General features: G+C 42.2%; 1 protein-coding gene across 1 annotated transcript in view; it reads left to right on the top strand.

Annotated features, from left to right (window-relative positions):
- The window catches only part of LOC142301686 (dual oxidase 1-like), a 92531-nt gene extending 85554 nt beyond the window's left edge, over nt 1–6977 (top strand). Inside the window, exons 32-34 of the mRNA XM_075342709.1 lie at nt 182–337; nt 2950–3078; nt 6705–6977. Coding sequence (XP_075198824.1) covers nt 182–337; nt 2950–3078; nt 6705–6827 — 408 coding nt within the window. The 3' untranslated portion in view covers nt 6828–6977. The remainder of the gene's footprint in view (nt 1–181; nt 338–2949; nt 3079–6704) is intronic.
- The last annotated feature ends 5513 nt before the right edge of the window (nt 6978–12490 follow it).

Genomic DNA, 12490 nt, shown 5'->3' with positions numbered 1-12490 from the left:
CAAAGTGCTACTGAGTATATGAAGTATGTTGGAAAGTGATTGAAGAAGAGACAGATTCTAAGGAAACATAAGATAGGAGAACAATGCTGATTATGACAAAATTACATAAATATAATTCTTTTGAAGGCTGAATATTTATAATTCTGGGCTGAAATGTAAATAACTGTTGGTTTTCCTTCAGATTTATTTCATTTGGGTAACACGCACTCAGCGCCAGTTTGAATGGCTGACGGATATCATCAAAGAGGTGGAAGAGAACGACAACAACAACCTTCTGGCAGTCCATATATACATCACACAACTTAGTGAAAAGTTTGACTTCCGCACAGCCATGCTGGTAAATATGTTGGTCTATCTTTTCTTCTCTGTTCCTCAAGCTAAATACAATGGAATTGAACTTGTATGTAAGACATATCAGATATCCTTTACTAATGTTATGTAGCAGTAACATTATATTACTACAGATTGACTTCAATGGGTATTCTCAGGTTGCTTCTTTAGTAGTTTAGAGCTATGCAATCTCCTTAGTTTCCAAACAGGGAAAGCACAGGGACAGCATAGCAGAGATGTGATTAGGAGACATTGTGAGAAAGGTATTGGGCTGGTGATTTATAACAGAATCACTACAGAAGATGAGGGGGAGAGAAGGGAGGTGATAACTGCTGTATGGAAATGAATGGGCTGGAGAGAACTGAAAGGGATGGTAAGAGTTAACCCTTCTTCTGGAATGTAGCTTCCCAGCCCAATTGGCCTAACTCAGAGTCCGGACTCCATGGAAACCAGCTGCACACTATAAAAGATAAAATCTCTCATTGCAGGAGAATGACAGCAGATAAAAAAGCAAGTCAAGTTCAAGCCTGCTTATTTTCATTCTATCAAACTAATTATAGCAATTTAAGAACTGGAGAACTCCCCTCCTTTCACAAATGATGTATATTTACATCATTGACCATGTCTCTGCTTTTGATGGGCTGAGCCCACATCATTCCCAGCATCTTTCCAGTTGATTTAATCAGCCATTAAGAGCCTTTAGCCTACAGTGGATGGATCTGAGATCCACCCACGGTTGTTAAGCAGTTAAAAAGTGTTGTCAATCACTGACAGTGGCTTTTAACAAGCGTAGACAGGGAGAGTGTACTTTACCCCAGCCATCACTTGACTGCAGGGCACAAATGGGTTGTTATGACAGCCGGAGGTCTTCTGATGAGCCTGTCATCGCCTATCATCACGATTCCCCTGTGAATGCTGGCTGCGAGCTGGCATTCATAGGAGATCGTGACTACTTCTTTACAGTGCAGTCCTGATGTACTGCTCTGTAAAGCACAGTTATGGTTCTAAGGGGACAAATAAATACATTAAAAAAAAGTTTTAAAAAATATTTAAAAATTAAAAAATGCAAATCTTCAAATCATCCCCTTTTCGTCCCATTAAAAATAAAACAGTTACAAAAAAACTTAAATATACACATATTTGGTATCACCACTTTCAGAATTGTCCAATCTATCAAAATATAAAATAAATTAAAATGATCGGTAAACGGTGTAAAGAGAAAAAAAATCAAAATGCCAGAATTACGCTTTTTTATCACCACAACATTACAATGAAATGCAATAAGAGGTGATAAAAACTTTGTATCTACAAAAAATCAGTATAAATATCAGCTCAGGGTGCAAAATATAAACCATCACATAGCCCTAGATCCCGAAAAATGAGAACGTTTTAGGTTTCAAAAAATGGTAACAAAAGCAAAAGTTTTTTGTTTTTGTTACACAATTATGTTTGTTTTTCACAACTTAAAGTGAAACTGTAAGGTACAATATGCACCCAGAGCCACGAGCTAACATGCTAATGAATAAGTAGCGTCACAGGATGATCTCACTCACCTCTCCGCTGCCATCGCGTCTGATGGGGGATTTCGGCTCAGTGTGCATGATTCCGGAGTTTGGGTCATGCGCACTATGAAGTCGGGTGTACGCGTCCTGGCTTCAAACTGAAGTAGTGCGCATGATCCAAATGCCGGGGTCATGCGCACTGTGCTGAAATCCCGCGTCGGACGCGATGGCGGCAGAGAGGTGAGTGAGATCATCTTCTGATGCTGCATATTCATTAGCACAGGGGCGTGCTAACATGCTAATGGGGGCGACTGGCTGGGTAACTAACACCCAGGGGACTAGTGCCCTCGCTCATTAACATACGATATAAGATATTTAGAAATACTTTTTCTAAAGATCTCTTTATCTATGCTAGTGTATACAGGGACGGTTATGCAGGGATTAGCAATATATACCCAGAACTGCTCGTGGTTTTAGGTGCATATTGCACCTTAAAGGTTCCCTTTAACTAAATAAACCTATATATGTTTGTTATTTACATATTTGTACTGGTCTGAAAAATCATATTGCGGGTTAATTTTACTATATATTGGACATGGTAAATTAAACTCCAGAAACAGCATTGTGGAATTGCAATTATTTTCGCAATTTCACCTCACTTGGAATTTTATCCCATTTTTAGTACATTTTGTGGCAGAATGAATGAGTAGATCAGCGCAGCCCCTGGCTTGCTTCTCCTTGCCCCAGTTAATTGACAGGTCACTCCCTTCACCTGCTAATCAACTGGAGTAAGGTGAGGAGAAACCGGACAGCTTTTCAAACTGTTTTGACGTTTCAGAGAAAAACATACCTGGCTACAATTTCACAGTCGACTGTTTATAAGATTTCCTTTATGACATTTGTTTATGTGAGCCGTTAAATCATGGCTGTCTGCACTACGTCGCCATACTATTTTGCTTTCTTTCCCTTTAAAAAAAATTTTTCTCTGCTTATGATTGTATCAGCAGATATTAACATCATATTAATTTGTGTAATATTCAGCAACTTTCTTTTAAAATTCTCTAAATCAATAGATTGACTTGGACGTAATAAGATTTTGCCACCCTTGATTTTGCAGTACATCTGTGAGCGACACTTCCAGAAAGTTCAAAATAAGAGCTTAATGACTGGACTAAGATCTGTCACACATTTTGGGAGACCGCCCTTCATGGGATTTTTGAATTCCTTACAAGATGCCCACCCTGAGGTACGGTTTAATGGTTACTAATGATAAAGTGCCATCAGCAAAAGAGGTTTCAATCTGTGATTTCACACAAACATTTGCTTCCAGAATAAAAAGACTTGATAGACTATCATGTTTTTGCCACATGTCAGTGGCTCTGTCGGGGCTTCTGTCTTAAGCCCTGGAAAAATGGGATTCAGGCTTATCCGCTGATGGGGTTATTGACTTTACTGAAGCAGACAGTCACTTTATGCTCTAGATAAACTCATTTTTGGCAGTGCCAGCCTTTTTGAGGCAAAACATGGTCGTCTGTGCTCTAATGATCAACTCAAAAAGGGGCACACTGCCAAAAATGAGGGTAAATCACAAAGTAACTCCGCCTGCTTCTTTCAAGTAAAGGGCCACACTGGAGCATACATCTGAATCCCGTTTTTTTAGAGCTTCGGGTGAGTGACCGGATGAAGTCACAAACATGTGGCCAAAAGGTTTTGTGAATCCAGCCCTAGTGCTTCACAAATAGTGATAAAATATGACCCCTTATTGTAACAAAAGGTCTATCAAAACATATCACTATGGGCAGATATAGCTAAACTGTGAAAAAGAAAAGTTGTCTTAGATGCCCATTGTAACCAATCACAGCACAGTTTCAGTTTTCAAGAGAGCAATCCAAAATTAAAGCTGCTCTGTGATTGGTAGCTATGGACAGCAAAAGTGGTTTTTTTTTTATTAGTTTTCATAGATGTGATTGTGGTGAGAATGTTCTGACATTTCTTTAAAGGCAACCTGTCACCGGGTTTTCCCATTATAAAGTACGGCCACCACCTTTAAAACCTCTTTTCAGTTTTCTAGTAACTTGTATGTTTCCAATCCCCCTGCATAGAACAAAAAATACATTTAATCACCCCCCATATGATGCGATCAGATTTGATGGGCATTGCTGGTTGTGCTTCGATACTTCCTCTTTTGTCACAATTGCAGTCCTCCTGCTTGCTTTATGTGGATGACGGTTTGTATGTTATCCACACAGTGTCCCCGAATCGGGTTCCTGGGTAGGTATACTTCACTGTGTCCTTCTGAGCGCAGAGAAAAGGACTTACTTCCAGGTCATCGGCACTCTTTGGCCTCTCCCAGCACATGCGCAAGGAAGAGGGAACTACGCCTGCTTGAGAGCACATATACAGTCATATGAAAAAGTTTGGGCACCCCAATTAATGTTAACCTTTTTTCTTTATAACAATTTGGGTTTTTGCAACAGCTATTTCAGTTTCATATATCTAATAACTGATGGACTCAGTAATATTTCTGGATTGAAATGAGGTTTATTGTACTAATATAGAAAATGTGCAATCTGCATTTAAACAAAATTTGACCGGTGCAAAAGTATGGGCACCCTTATCAATTTCTTGATTTGAACAATCCTAACTACTTTTTACTGACTTACTAAAGCACTAAATTGGTTTTGTAACCTCATTGAGCTTTGAACTTCATAGGCAGGTGTATCCAATCATGAGAAAAGGTATTTAAGGTGGCCACTTGCAAGTTGTTCTCCTATTTGAATCTCCTATGAAGAGTGGCATCATGGACTCCTCAAAACAACTCTCAAATGATCTGAAAAAAAAGATTATTCAACATAGTTGTTCAGGGGAAGGATACAAAAAGTTGTCTCAGAGATTTAAACTGTTAGTTTCCACTGTGAGGAACATAGTAAGGAAATGGAAGAACACAGGTACAGTTCTTGTTAAGTCCAGAAGTGGCAGGCCAAGAAAAATATCAGAAAGGCAGAAAAGAAGAATGGTGAGAACAGTCAAGGACAATCCACAGACCACCTCCAAAGACCTGCAGCATCATCTTGCTGCAGATGGTGTCAATGTGTATCTGTCAACAATACAGCGCATGTTGCACAAGGAGGAGCTGTATGGGAGAGTGATGCGAAAGAAGCCGTTTCTGCAAGCACGTCACAAACAGAGTCGCCTGAGGTATGCAAAAGCACATTTGGACAAGCCAGTTACATTTTGGATGAAGGTCCTGTGGACTGATGAAACAAAGATTGAGTTGTTTGGTCATACAAAAAGGCATTATGCATGGAGGCAAAAAAAAACACGGCATTCCAAGAAAAGCACTTGCTACCCACAGTAAAATTTGGTGGAGGTTCCATCATGCTTTGAGGCTGTGTGGCTAATGCCGGCACTGGGAATCTTGTTAACGTTGAGGGTCGCATGGATTCAACTCAGTATCAGCAGATTCTTGACAATAATGTGCAAGAATCAGTGACGAAGTTGAAATTACGCAGGGGATGGATATTTCAGCAAGACAATGATCTAAAACACCGCTCCAAATCTACTCAGGCATTCATGCAGAGGAACAATTACAATGTTCTGGAATGGCCATCCCAGTCCCCAGACCTGAATATCATTGAACATCTGTGGGATGATTTGAAGCGTGCTGTCCATGCTCGGCGACCATCAAACTTAACTGAACTGGAATTGTTTTGTAAACAGGAATGGTCAAATATACCTTCATCCAGGATCCAGGAACTCATTAAAAGCTACAGGAAGCGACTAGAGGCTGTTATTTTTGCAAAAGGAGGATCTACAAAATATAAATGTCACTTTTATATTGAGGTGCCCATACTTTTGCAACGGTCAAATTTTGTTTAAATGCGGATTGCACATTTTCTGTTAGTATAATAAACCTCATTTCAATCCAGAAATATTACTGAGTCCATCAGTAATTAGATATATGAAACTGAAATAGCTGTTGCAAAAACCCAAATTGTTATAAAGAAAAAAGGTTAACATTAATAGGGGTGCCCAAAATTTTTCATATGACTGTATGTGTAGCACCATATGAGGGGCTAAAAAAAATAAAAAATAAAAAAAGGCGTACTCAGGGGAGCAATAGGAATACAATAAGAGTATATACTGGACACTTTTGACTTTTCTGATCTAGTAACAAATCCAATTTAAGTTCCATTTCTTGCCAGACTAAAGGCGCATTTACATTAAAAGATTGGGGTGCTTAATAACGCTCATTCCACAATAATCTTTTTATGCCAACAGGCTGTCGATCATCCAATGAAAAAGCAAAACATTTGTTCATTGGATGAAATGATTTTTAACGCAGTGTAAAATCTCATTGTTCTCAATGGTACATTATCTTGTGCAATCAGGACTCGCACTGCCTAGAACAATTCCACAATCTAAGGATATGTGCACACGATCAGGACACACTGCATCCTGGATGCAGAGTGTCTTGTCCTGCAGGGCCACGAGTGTTCTCCACGGGAGACCGCAGCTGCCTGTGCCCATAATCAGGGTTCGGGCCGCTGCGGTCTCTCTGTTCTCCCTCGCGGCTTCACAGCAATAAATCGACATGCTGCGTCTCGGGAAGCCGCGCCAGAGGTCAGTTTATGCTGCGGGAAAAACAAACACAGTGGGCTTGGGATTTCTAGAAATCCTATTCACTGTGCTTATACTGTACAACGCAGCATTTTGGATGTAGTGAAAACACGCTGTGTCCAAAATGCTGTGAACCCGGATCGTGGGCACACACAGCCTTAGTGAATAAAATAAATACAAATAAGAGTAAAACGTTGTATGTGGAGTAAGAGTATGTAAATATCATCATTTATTTTATGACTTTTCTCATAGGTGAAGAAAATTGGGGTCTTCAGCTGTGGTCCTCCTGGAATGACTAAAAATGTTGAAGATGCCTGCCGGAAACTCAACAAAAGAGACCAAGCTTATTTTATGCATCACTATGAAAATTTTTAACTTATGATTACAAAAGAAAGGAGTGACTGGTTGCATTATTATATTACTACTTTTATAGATTGTTTTTCCACAATGAATTTTCAGCTAAACTACAATTGACAATGTTGTAAATAAAGGTGATTAATAAAAATATCGAGAAAGACAAACATATGATCCATTTAGTATGTGTCTTAAGATTTTTCTATTATAACTATTCTAATAAAGAAATAAGTTTTTATATATAGGTGTAAGTTGTTTTTATTCCAGAGTTTTACATATAGCCGGAGCAAAAGGGTTATTTCATCTGTTATGACTAGGGTCAAGTGGGGGGGGTCTAACAGGGGAGCAGGGAGCAGGAAGAATCTAATTTGCTTTATTTGTATGCCTAGATAGGGCAACTACAAGTGCATCTCAATAAAGCCAGTTTCACACATCCGGCATTTCGCTGCTTTGCCGGATCCGTCACACTCCAGTAGAATGCAATACAGTACAATGGCATTGTGGCAAGCTCCGGTCACATGCTCCGGTCACATGACAGCATGTGACTGGAGCTTGCCGCGATGTCATTGTACTTTATTGCCCTATATTGTACTGTGACGGATCTGGCAAATCGGCGAAATGCCGGATGTGTGAAACTGGCCTAAATGAGATTATCATCAAAAAGTTAATTTAGTTCAGTAATTCAATACAAAAAGGGAAACACATATATTATATAGCATTTATTACAAACAGAGTGATCTATTTCAAGTGTCTGTTAATATTGATGATTATGGCTTACAGCCAATGAAAACCCAAAAGTAATTATCTCAGAAAATTAGAATATTTACCACAAAACACCTGCAAAGGCTTCCTAAGCGTTTAGAATAGTCCCTTAGTTTGGTTCAGTAGGCTACACAATCATGGGGAAGACTGCTGATTTGACAGATGTCTAGAAGGCAGTCATTGACACACTCCACAAGGAGGGTAAGCCACAAAAGGCCATTGCTAAAGAAACTGGCCGATCACAGAGTGCTGTATCCAAGCATATTAATGGAAGGTTGAGTGAAAGGAAAAAGTGTGGTAAACAAAAGGCGCATATGCAACTGGGATACCACAGCCTTGATAGGATTGTTAAGAAAAGGCCATTCAAAAATTTGGAATTTACAAGGACTGGACTGCTGCTGGAGTCAGTGCTTCAAGGGCTACCACACACAGACATTTCCAGGACATGGGCTACAACTGTCGCAATCCTTGTGCCAAGCCACTCATGACCAATAGACGAAGTGTCTTACCTGGGCCAAGGAGAAAAAGAACTGGACTGTTGCTCAGTGGTCCAAGGTGTTGTTTTCAGATGAAACTAAATTTTGCATTTCATTTGGAAATCAAGGTCCCAGAGTCTGGAGGAAGAGTGGAGAAGACACAATATAATCTGCTTGAGGTCTAGTGTGAAGTTTCCACAATCAATGATGGTTTGAGGAGCCATGTCATCTGCTGGTGTAGGTCCACTGTGTTTTATCAAGACCAAAGTCAACACAGCCGTCTACCAGGAAATGTTAGAGCACTTCATGCTTCTCTGCTCTGCCGTAAAGCTTTTTGGAGATGGAAATTTCATTTTCCAGCAGAAATTGACACCTGTCCACACTGCCAAAAGTACCAATACCTGGTTTAATAACCACAGTATCATTGTGCTTGATTGGCCAGTAAACTTGCCTGACCTAAACTCCATAGAAAATCTATGTCAAGAGAATGATGAGAGACACCAGACCCAACAATGCAGATGAGCTGAAGGCTGCTATCAAAGCAATCTGGACTTCCATAAAACCTCAGCAGTGCCACAGGCTGATCGCCTCCATGCCACACCGTTGTACATACTTTTCAGTAGGCACCAACATTTCTGAGTTTAGAATCATTTTTTCAGTTCGTCTTATATAATCTAATTTTCTGAGATAATGACTTTTGAGTTTTCTTTGGCTGCAAAGCGGGCTTTACAAGCTGCAATCTTGCTAGCGAGATCGCAAGCGATCATACCCACCCCCGTCGGTTGTGCGACACTGGCAAATTGCACAACCTCGCTTACCCTCATCACACGGACTTACCTGTCCTGCGACGTCGCTCTGGCCAGCGATCCGCTTCCTTTCTAAGGGGGCGGGTCGTATGGCGTCACAGCGACGTCACATGGCAGCCTTCCAATAGATGCGGAAACATCCCGCCCACCTCCTTCCTTCCGCATCGGCGGTGGAGGCAGGTAAGGAGATGTTCCTCGCTCCTGCGGTGTCACACACAGCGATGTGTGGTGCCGCAGGAACAAGGAACAACATCGCTAACTAGAAGAGAATGATTTTTTGTTTCAGGACGACCTCTCCGTGGCAAACGATTTTGACCGCTTTTGCAATCGTTTTAGGTCGCTCATAAGTGTCACACACTGCGATATCCTTAATGACGCCGGATGTGCGTCACAAACACCGTGACCCCGACAATACTTCATTAATGATATCGTAGAGTGTAAAGCCCGCTTCAGACCTTACCAACGACTCCTTAACAATACAGGTCGTAGTAGCGACCTGTATAACGATCTCTGCTGTCATTGGGACCCTGTCACACAGTGTCAAACATAGCGATGCGTCCTGCCCAGCAGGACATCGCCTTTAAAGAAAATGGTCCAGGACATTTAGCAACAACCGGCGACCTCACAGCAGGGGCCAGGTCGTTGCTGGAGGTCACACACAGCGACATCGCTAGCAAGATCGCTGTTGCGTCACAAAAAACGTGACTCAGCAGTGATGTCGCTAGCGATGTCACTTAGTGAGACGTGGCCTTTATTTTCCAAATTTTTTATTTCATTATGTGCCAAAAGTGTTGTGTTGCTTTAAGGTCTGGACTGCAGGTGGCTAGTTTATCACCCAAATTATTCTTCTGTAAATTAATGCTGTTGTGATGGAGTCAGTACACGGTTTAAGGTACCGTCACACTAAGCGACGCTCCAGCAATCCCACCAGCGACCTGACCTGGCAGGGATCGCTGGATCGTCGCTACACAGGTTGCTGGTGAGCTGTCACACAGGCAGATCTCACCAGCAACCAGTGACCAGCCCCTAGCCAGCAGCGACGCGTGGAAGCATGCTGTGCTTGGTAACTAAGGTAAATATCGTGTAATCAACCCGATATTTACCTTGGTTACCAGCGTGCACCGCTTAGCGCTGGCTCCCTGCACACCTAGCCACAGTACACATCGGGTTAATTACCCAATGTGTACTCCGGCTACGTGTGCAGAGAGCAGGGAGCCGGCACTGGCAGTGTGAGAGCGGCGGACGCTGGTAACGAAAGTAAACATCGGGTAACCAAGGTAAGGGCTTCTTGATTATCCGCTGTTTACCGTGGTTACCAGCGTCCGCAGAAGCCGGCTCCCTGCTCCCTGCACATTCAGTTGTTGCTCTCTCGCTGTCACACACAGCGATGTGTGCTTCACAGCGGGACAGCAACAACTAAAAAATGGTCCAGGACATTCAACAACAACCAGCGACCTCACAGCAGGGGCCAGGTTGTTGCTGGATGTCACACACAGCGACATCACTAGCAACATCGCTGCTACGTCACAAAAGTCGTGCCTCAGCAGCAATGTTGCTAGCGATGTTGCTTAGTGTGACGTGGCCTTCAGCCTTTTCTTGCTGAAATATGCAAGACCGTTCCTCAGGTAGATGTTGTCTAGATGGAAACTTTTGTCATACTAAGGGGTGCTTCACACACAGCGAGCTCACTGCCGAGATCGCTGCTGAGTCACGCTTTTTGTGACGCAGCAGTGACCTCATTAGCGATCTCGCTGTGTGTGACACTGAGCAGCGATCTGGCCCCTGCTGCGAGATCGCTGCTCGTTACACACAGCCCTGGTTCGTTTTCTTCAAAGGCGCTCTCCTGCTGTGACACACAGATTGCTGTGTGTGACAGCGAGAGAGCGACAAATGAAGCGAGCAGGGAGCAGGAGCCGGTGTCTGACAGCTGAGGTAAGCTTTCAACAAAGATAAACATCGGGTAACCAAGGTGGTTACCCGATATTTACCTTAGTTACCAGCCTCTGCAGCTCTCACGCTGCCTGTGCTGCCGGCTCTGGCTCGCTGCACATGTAGCTGCTGTACACATCGGGTTAATTAACCCGATGTGTACAGCAGCTAGGAGAGCAAGGAGCCAGCGCTAAGCAGTGTGCGCGGCTCCCTGCTCTCTGCACATGTAGCTGCATTACACATCGGGTTAATTAACCCGATGTGTACTGTAGCTAGGAGAGCAAGGAGCCAGCGCTCAGTGTGCGCGGCTCCCTGCTCCCTGCACACACAGCTAAGCGGTGTGCGCTGGTAACTAATGTAAACATCGGGTAACCATACCCGATGTTTACCTTAGTTACCAGTCTCCGCAGCTTCCAGACGGCGGCTCCGTGCAAGCGCAGCGTCGCTTGCACGTCGCTGCTGGCTGGGGGCTGTTCACTGGTCGCTGGTGAGATCTGCCTGTTTGACAGCTCACCAGCGACCATGTAGCGATGCAGCAGCGATCCTGACCAGGTCAGATCGCTGGTCGGATCGCTGCTGCATCGCTAAGTGTGAAGGTACCCTTAAACCTCTGAGTATTGCTCAACATTGATAGAGCCAATTGAGATGCTGCCCATGTCATAGGAACCTATACAATCCTGTATCATCAGAGATAAGTAAGATAAGATAAGTAAGATGTTTGTTTGTCATGTAAAAATTTCAATAAAGCTCTTTAGAAACAGAGAAAAAGGCTTTTGATCATTGTAGGGATAGCAAGCTGGATGACCCCTTGGGTTAACAGGACATGGAATCCATGGTTTTCATAAACAATTTAAACTTTGAATAATATGACCACAGAACAGTTTTCCATTTTGCCTCAGTCCATTTTAAATGAACTTTGCTCCAAAGAAGACAGCAGCATTTCTGGATTATGTTGATACACAGGTTTTTCTTTGACTCATAGAGCTTTATCTAGCACTTGTAGATTGTGCAGTAGACTGTGTCCACAGAATGATTTCTGGACATATTCCTGAGCCCATGCAGTGAGTTGCATGACTAAATAATTTCTAAATAATTTCTATTTTTAATGCAGTGCCACCTGAGAGTTCATAGATCACAAGCATCCAATATTGACAGTCAACATTGCCTTTTGTACACATGGATTTCTACAGAATCTCTAAACATTTTGATGATATTTGTTTTAGATGGTGGATATTCAACATTTGTACTCTTACACTGAGAAACATTGTTCTGATTTTGTTGCGCAATATTTAGACACAGCTGTTCACAGATTGGTGAATCTCTGACCCTCTTTTCTTTTGAGAGACTATGCCTCTTTAACATGCTCTTCTTATACATAGCTGTGACTTAGTTAAAAAATTACCTTCCAGCTGTTTTTAATTAGTATCACTTACTATGCAGCCTTTTGTTAACCCAATCTGAACGTTTTTGAATGCGTTGCTGCCCTTAATTTCTAAAATAGGTATACTTTTTAAAAATAAAATTGAAATATATTGGCTTTCAAACTTTTTGGGTTCAGCCGTACTTTAGATAAGTTTGGTTTGGAACTCAGACTTGACCTGAACCCTAATGGAAGTTACTAATTGGGCAGTACGGATCTCCATCCACATGCAGACAGCCATAAACAGAACACTTCCGGGGGAGGGTGAGGGGGGTTTTTCCATTTTATTTT

This window comes from Anomaloglossus baeobatrachus, chromosome 4, assembly GCF_048569485.1.
Source record: "Anomaloglossus baeobatrachus isolate aAnoBae1 chromosome 4, aAnoBae1.hap1, whole genome shotgun sequence".
NCBI classification, from domain to species: Eukaryota; Metazoa; Chordata; class Amphibia; order Anura; family Aromobatidae; genus Anomaloglossus; species Anomaloglossus baeobatrachus.
Note: the sequence above shows the minus strand (reverse complement) of the source record. Positions and strands in the feature narration are given on the sequence as shown.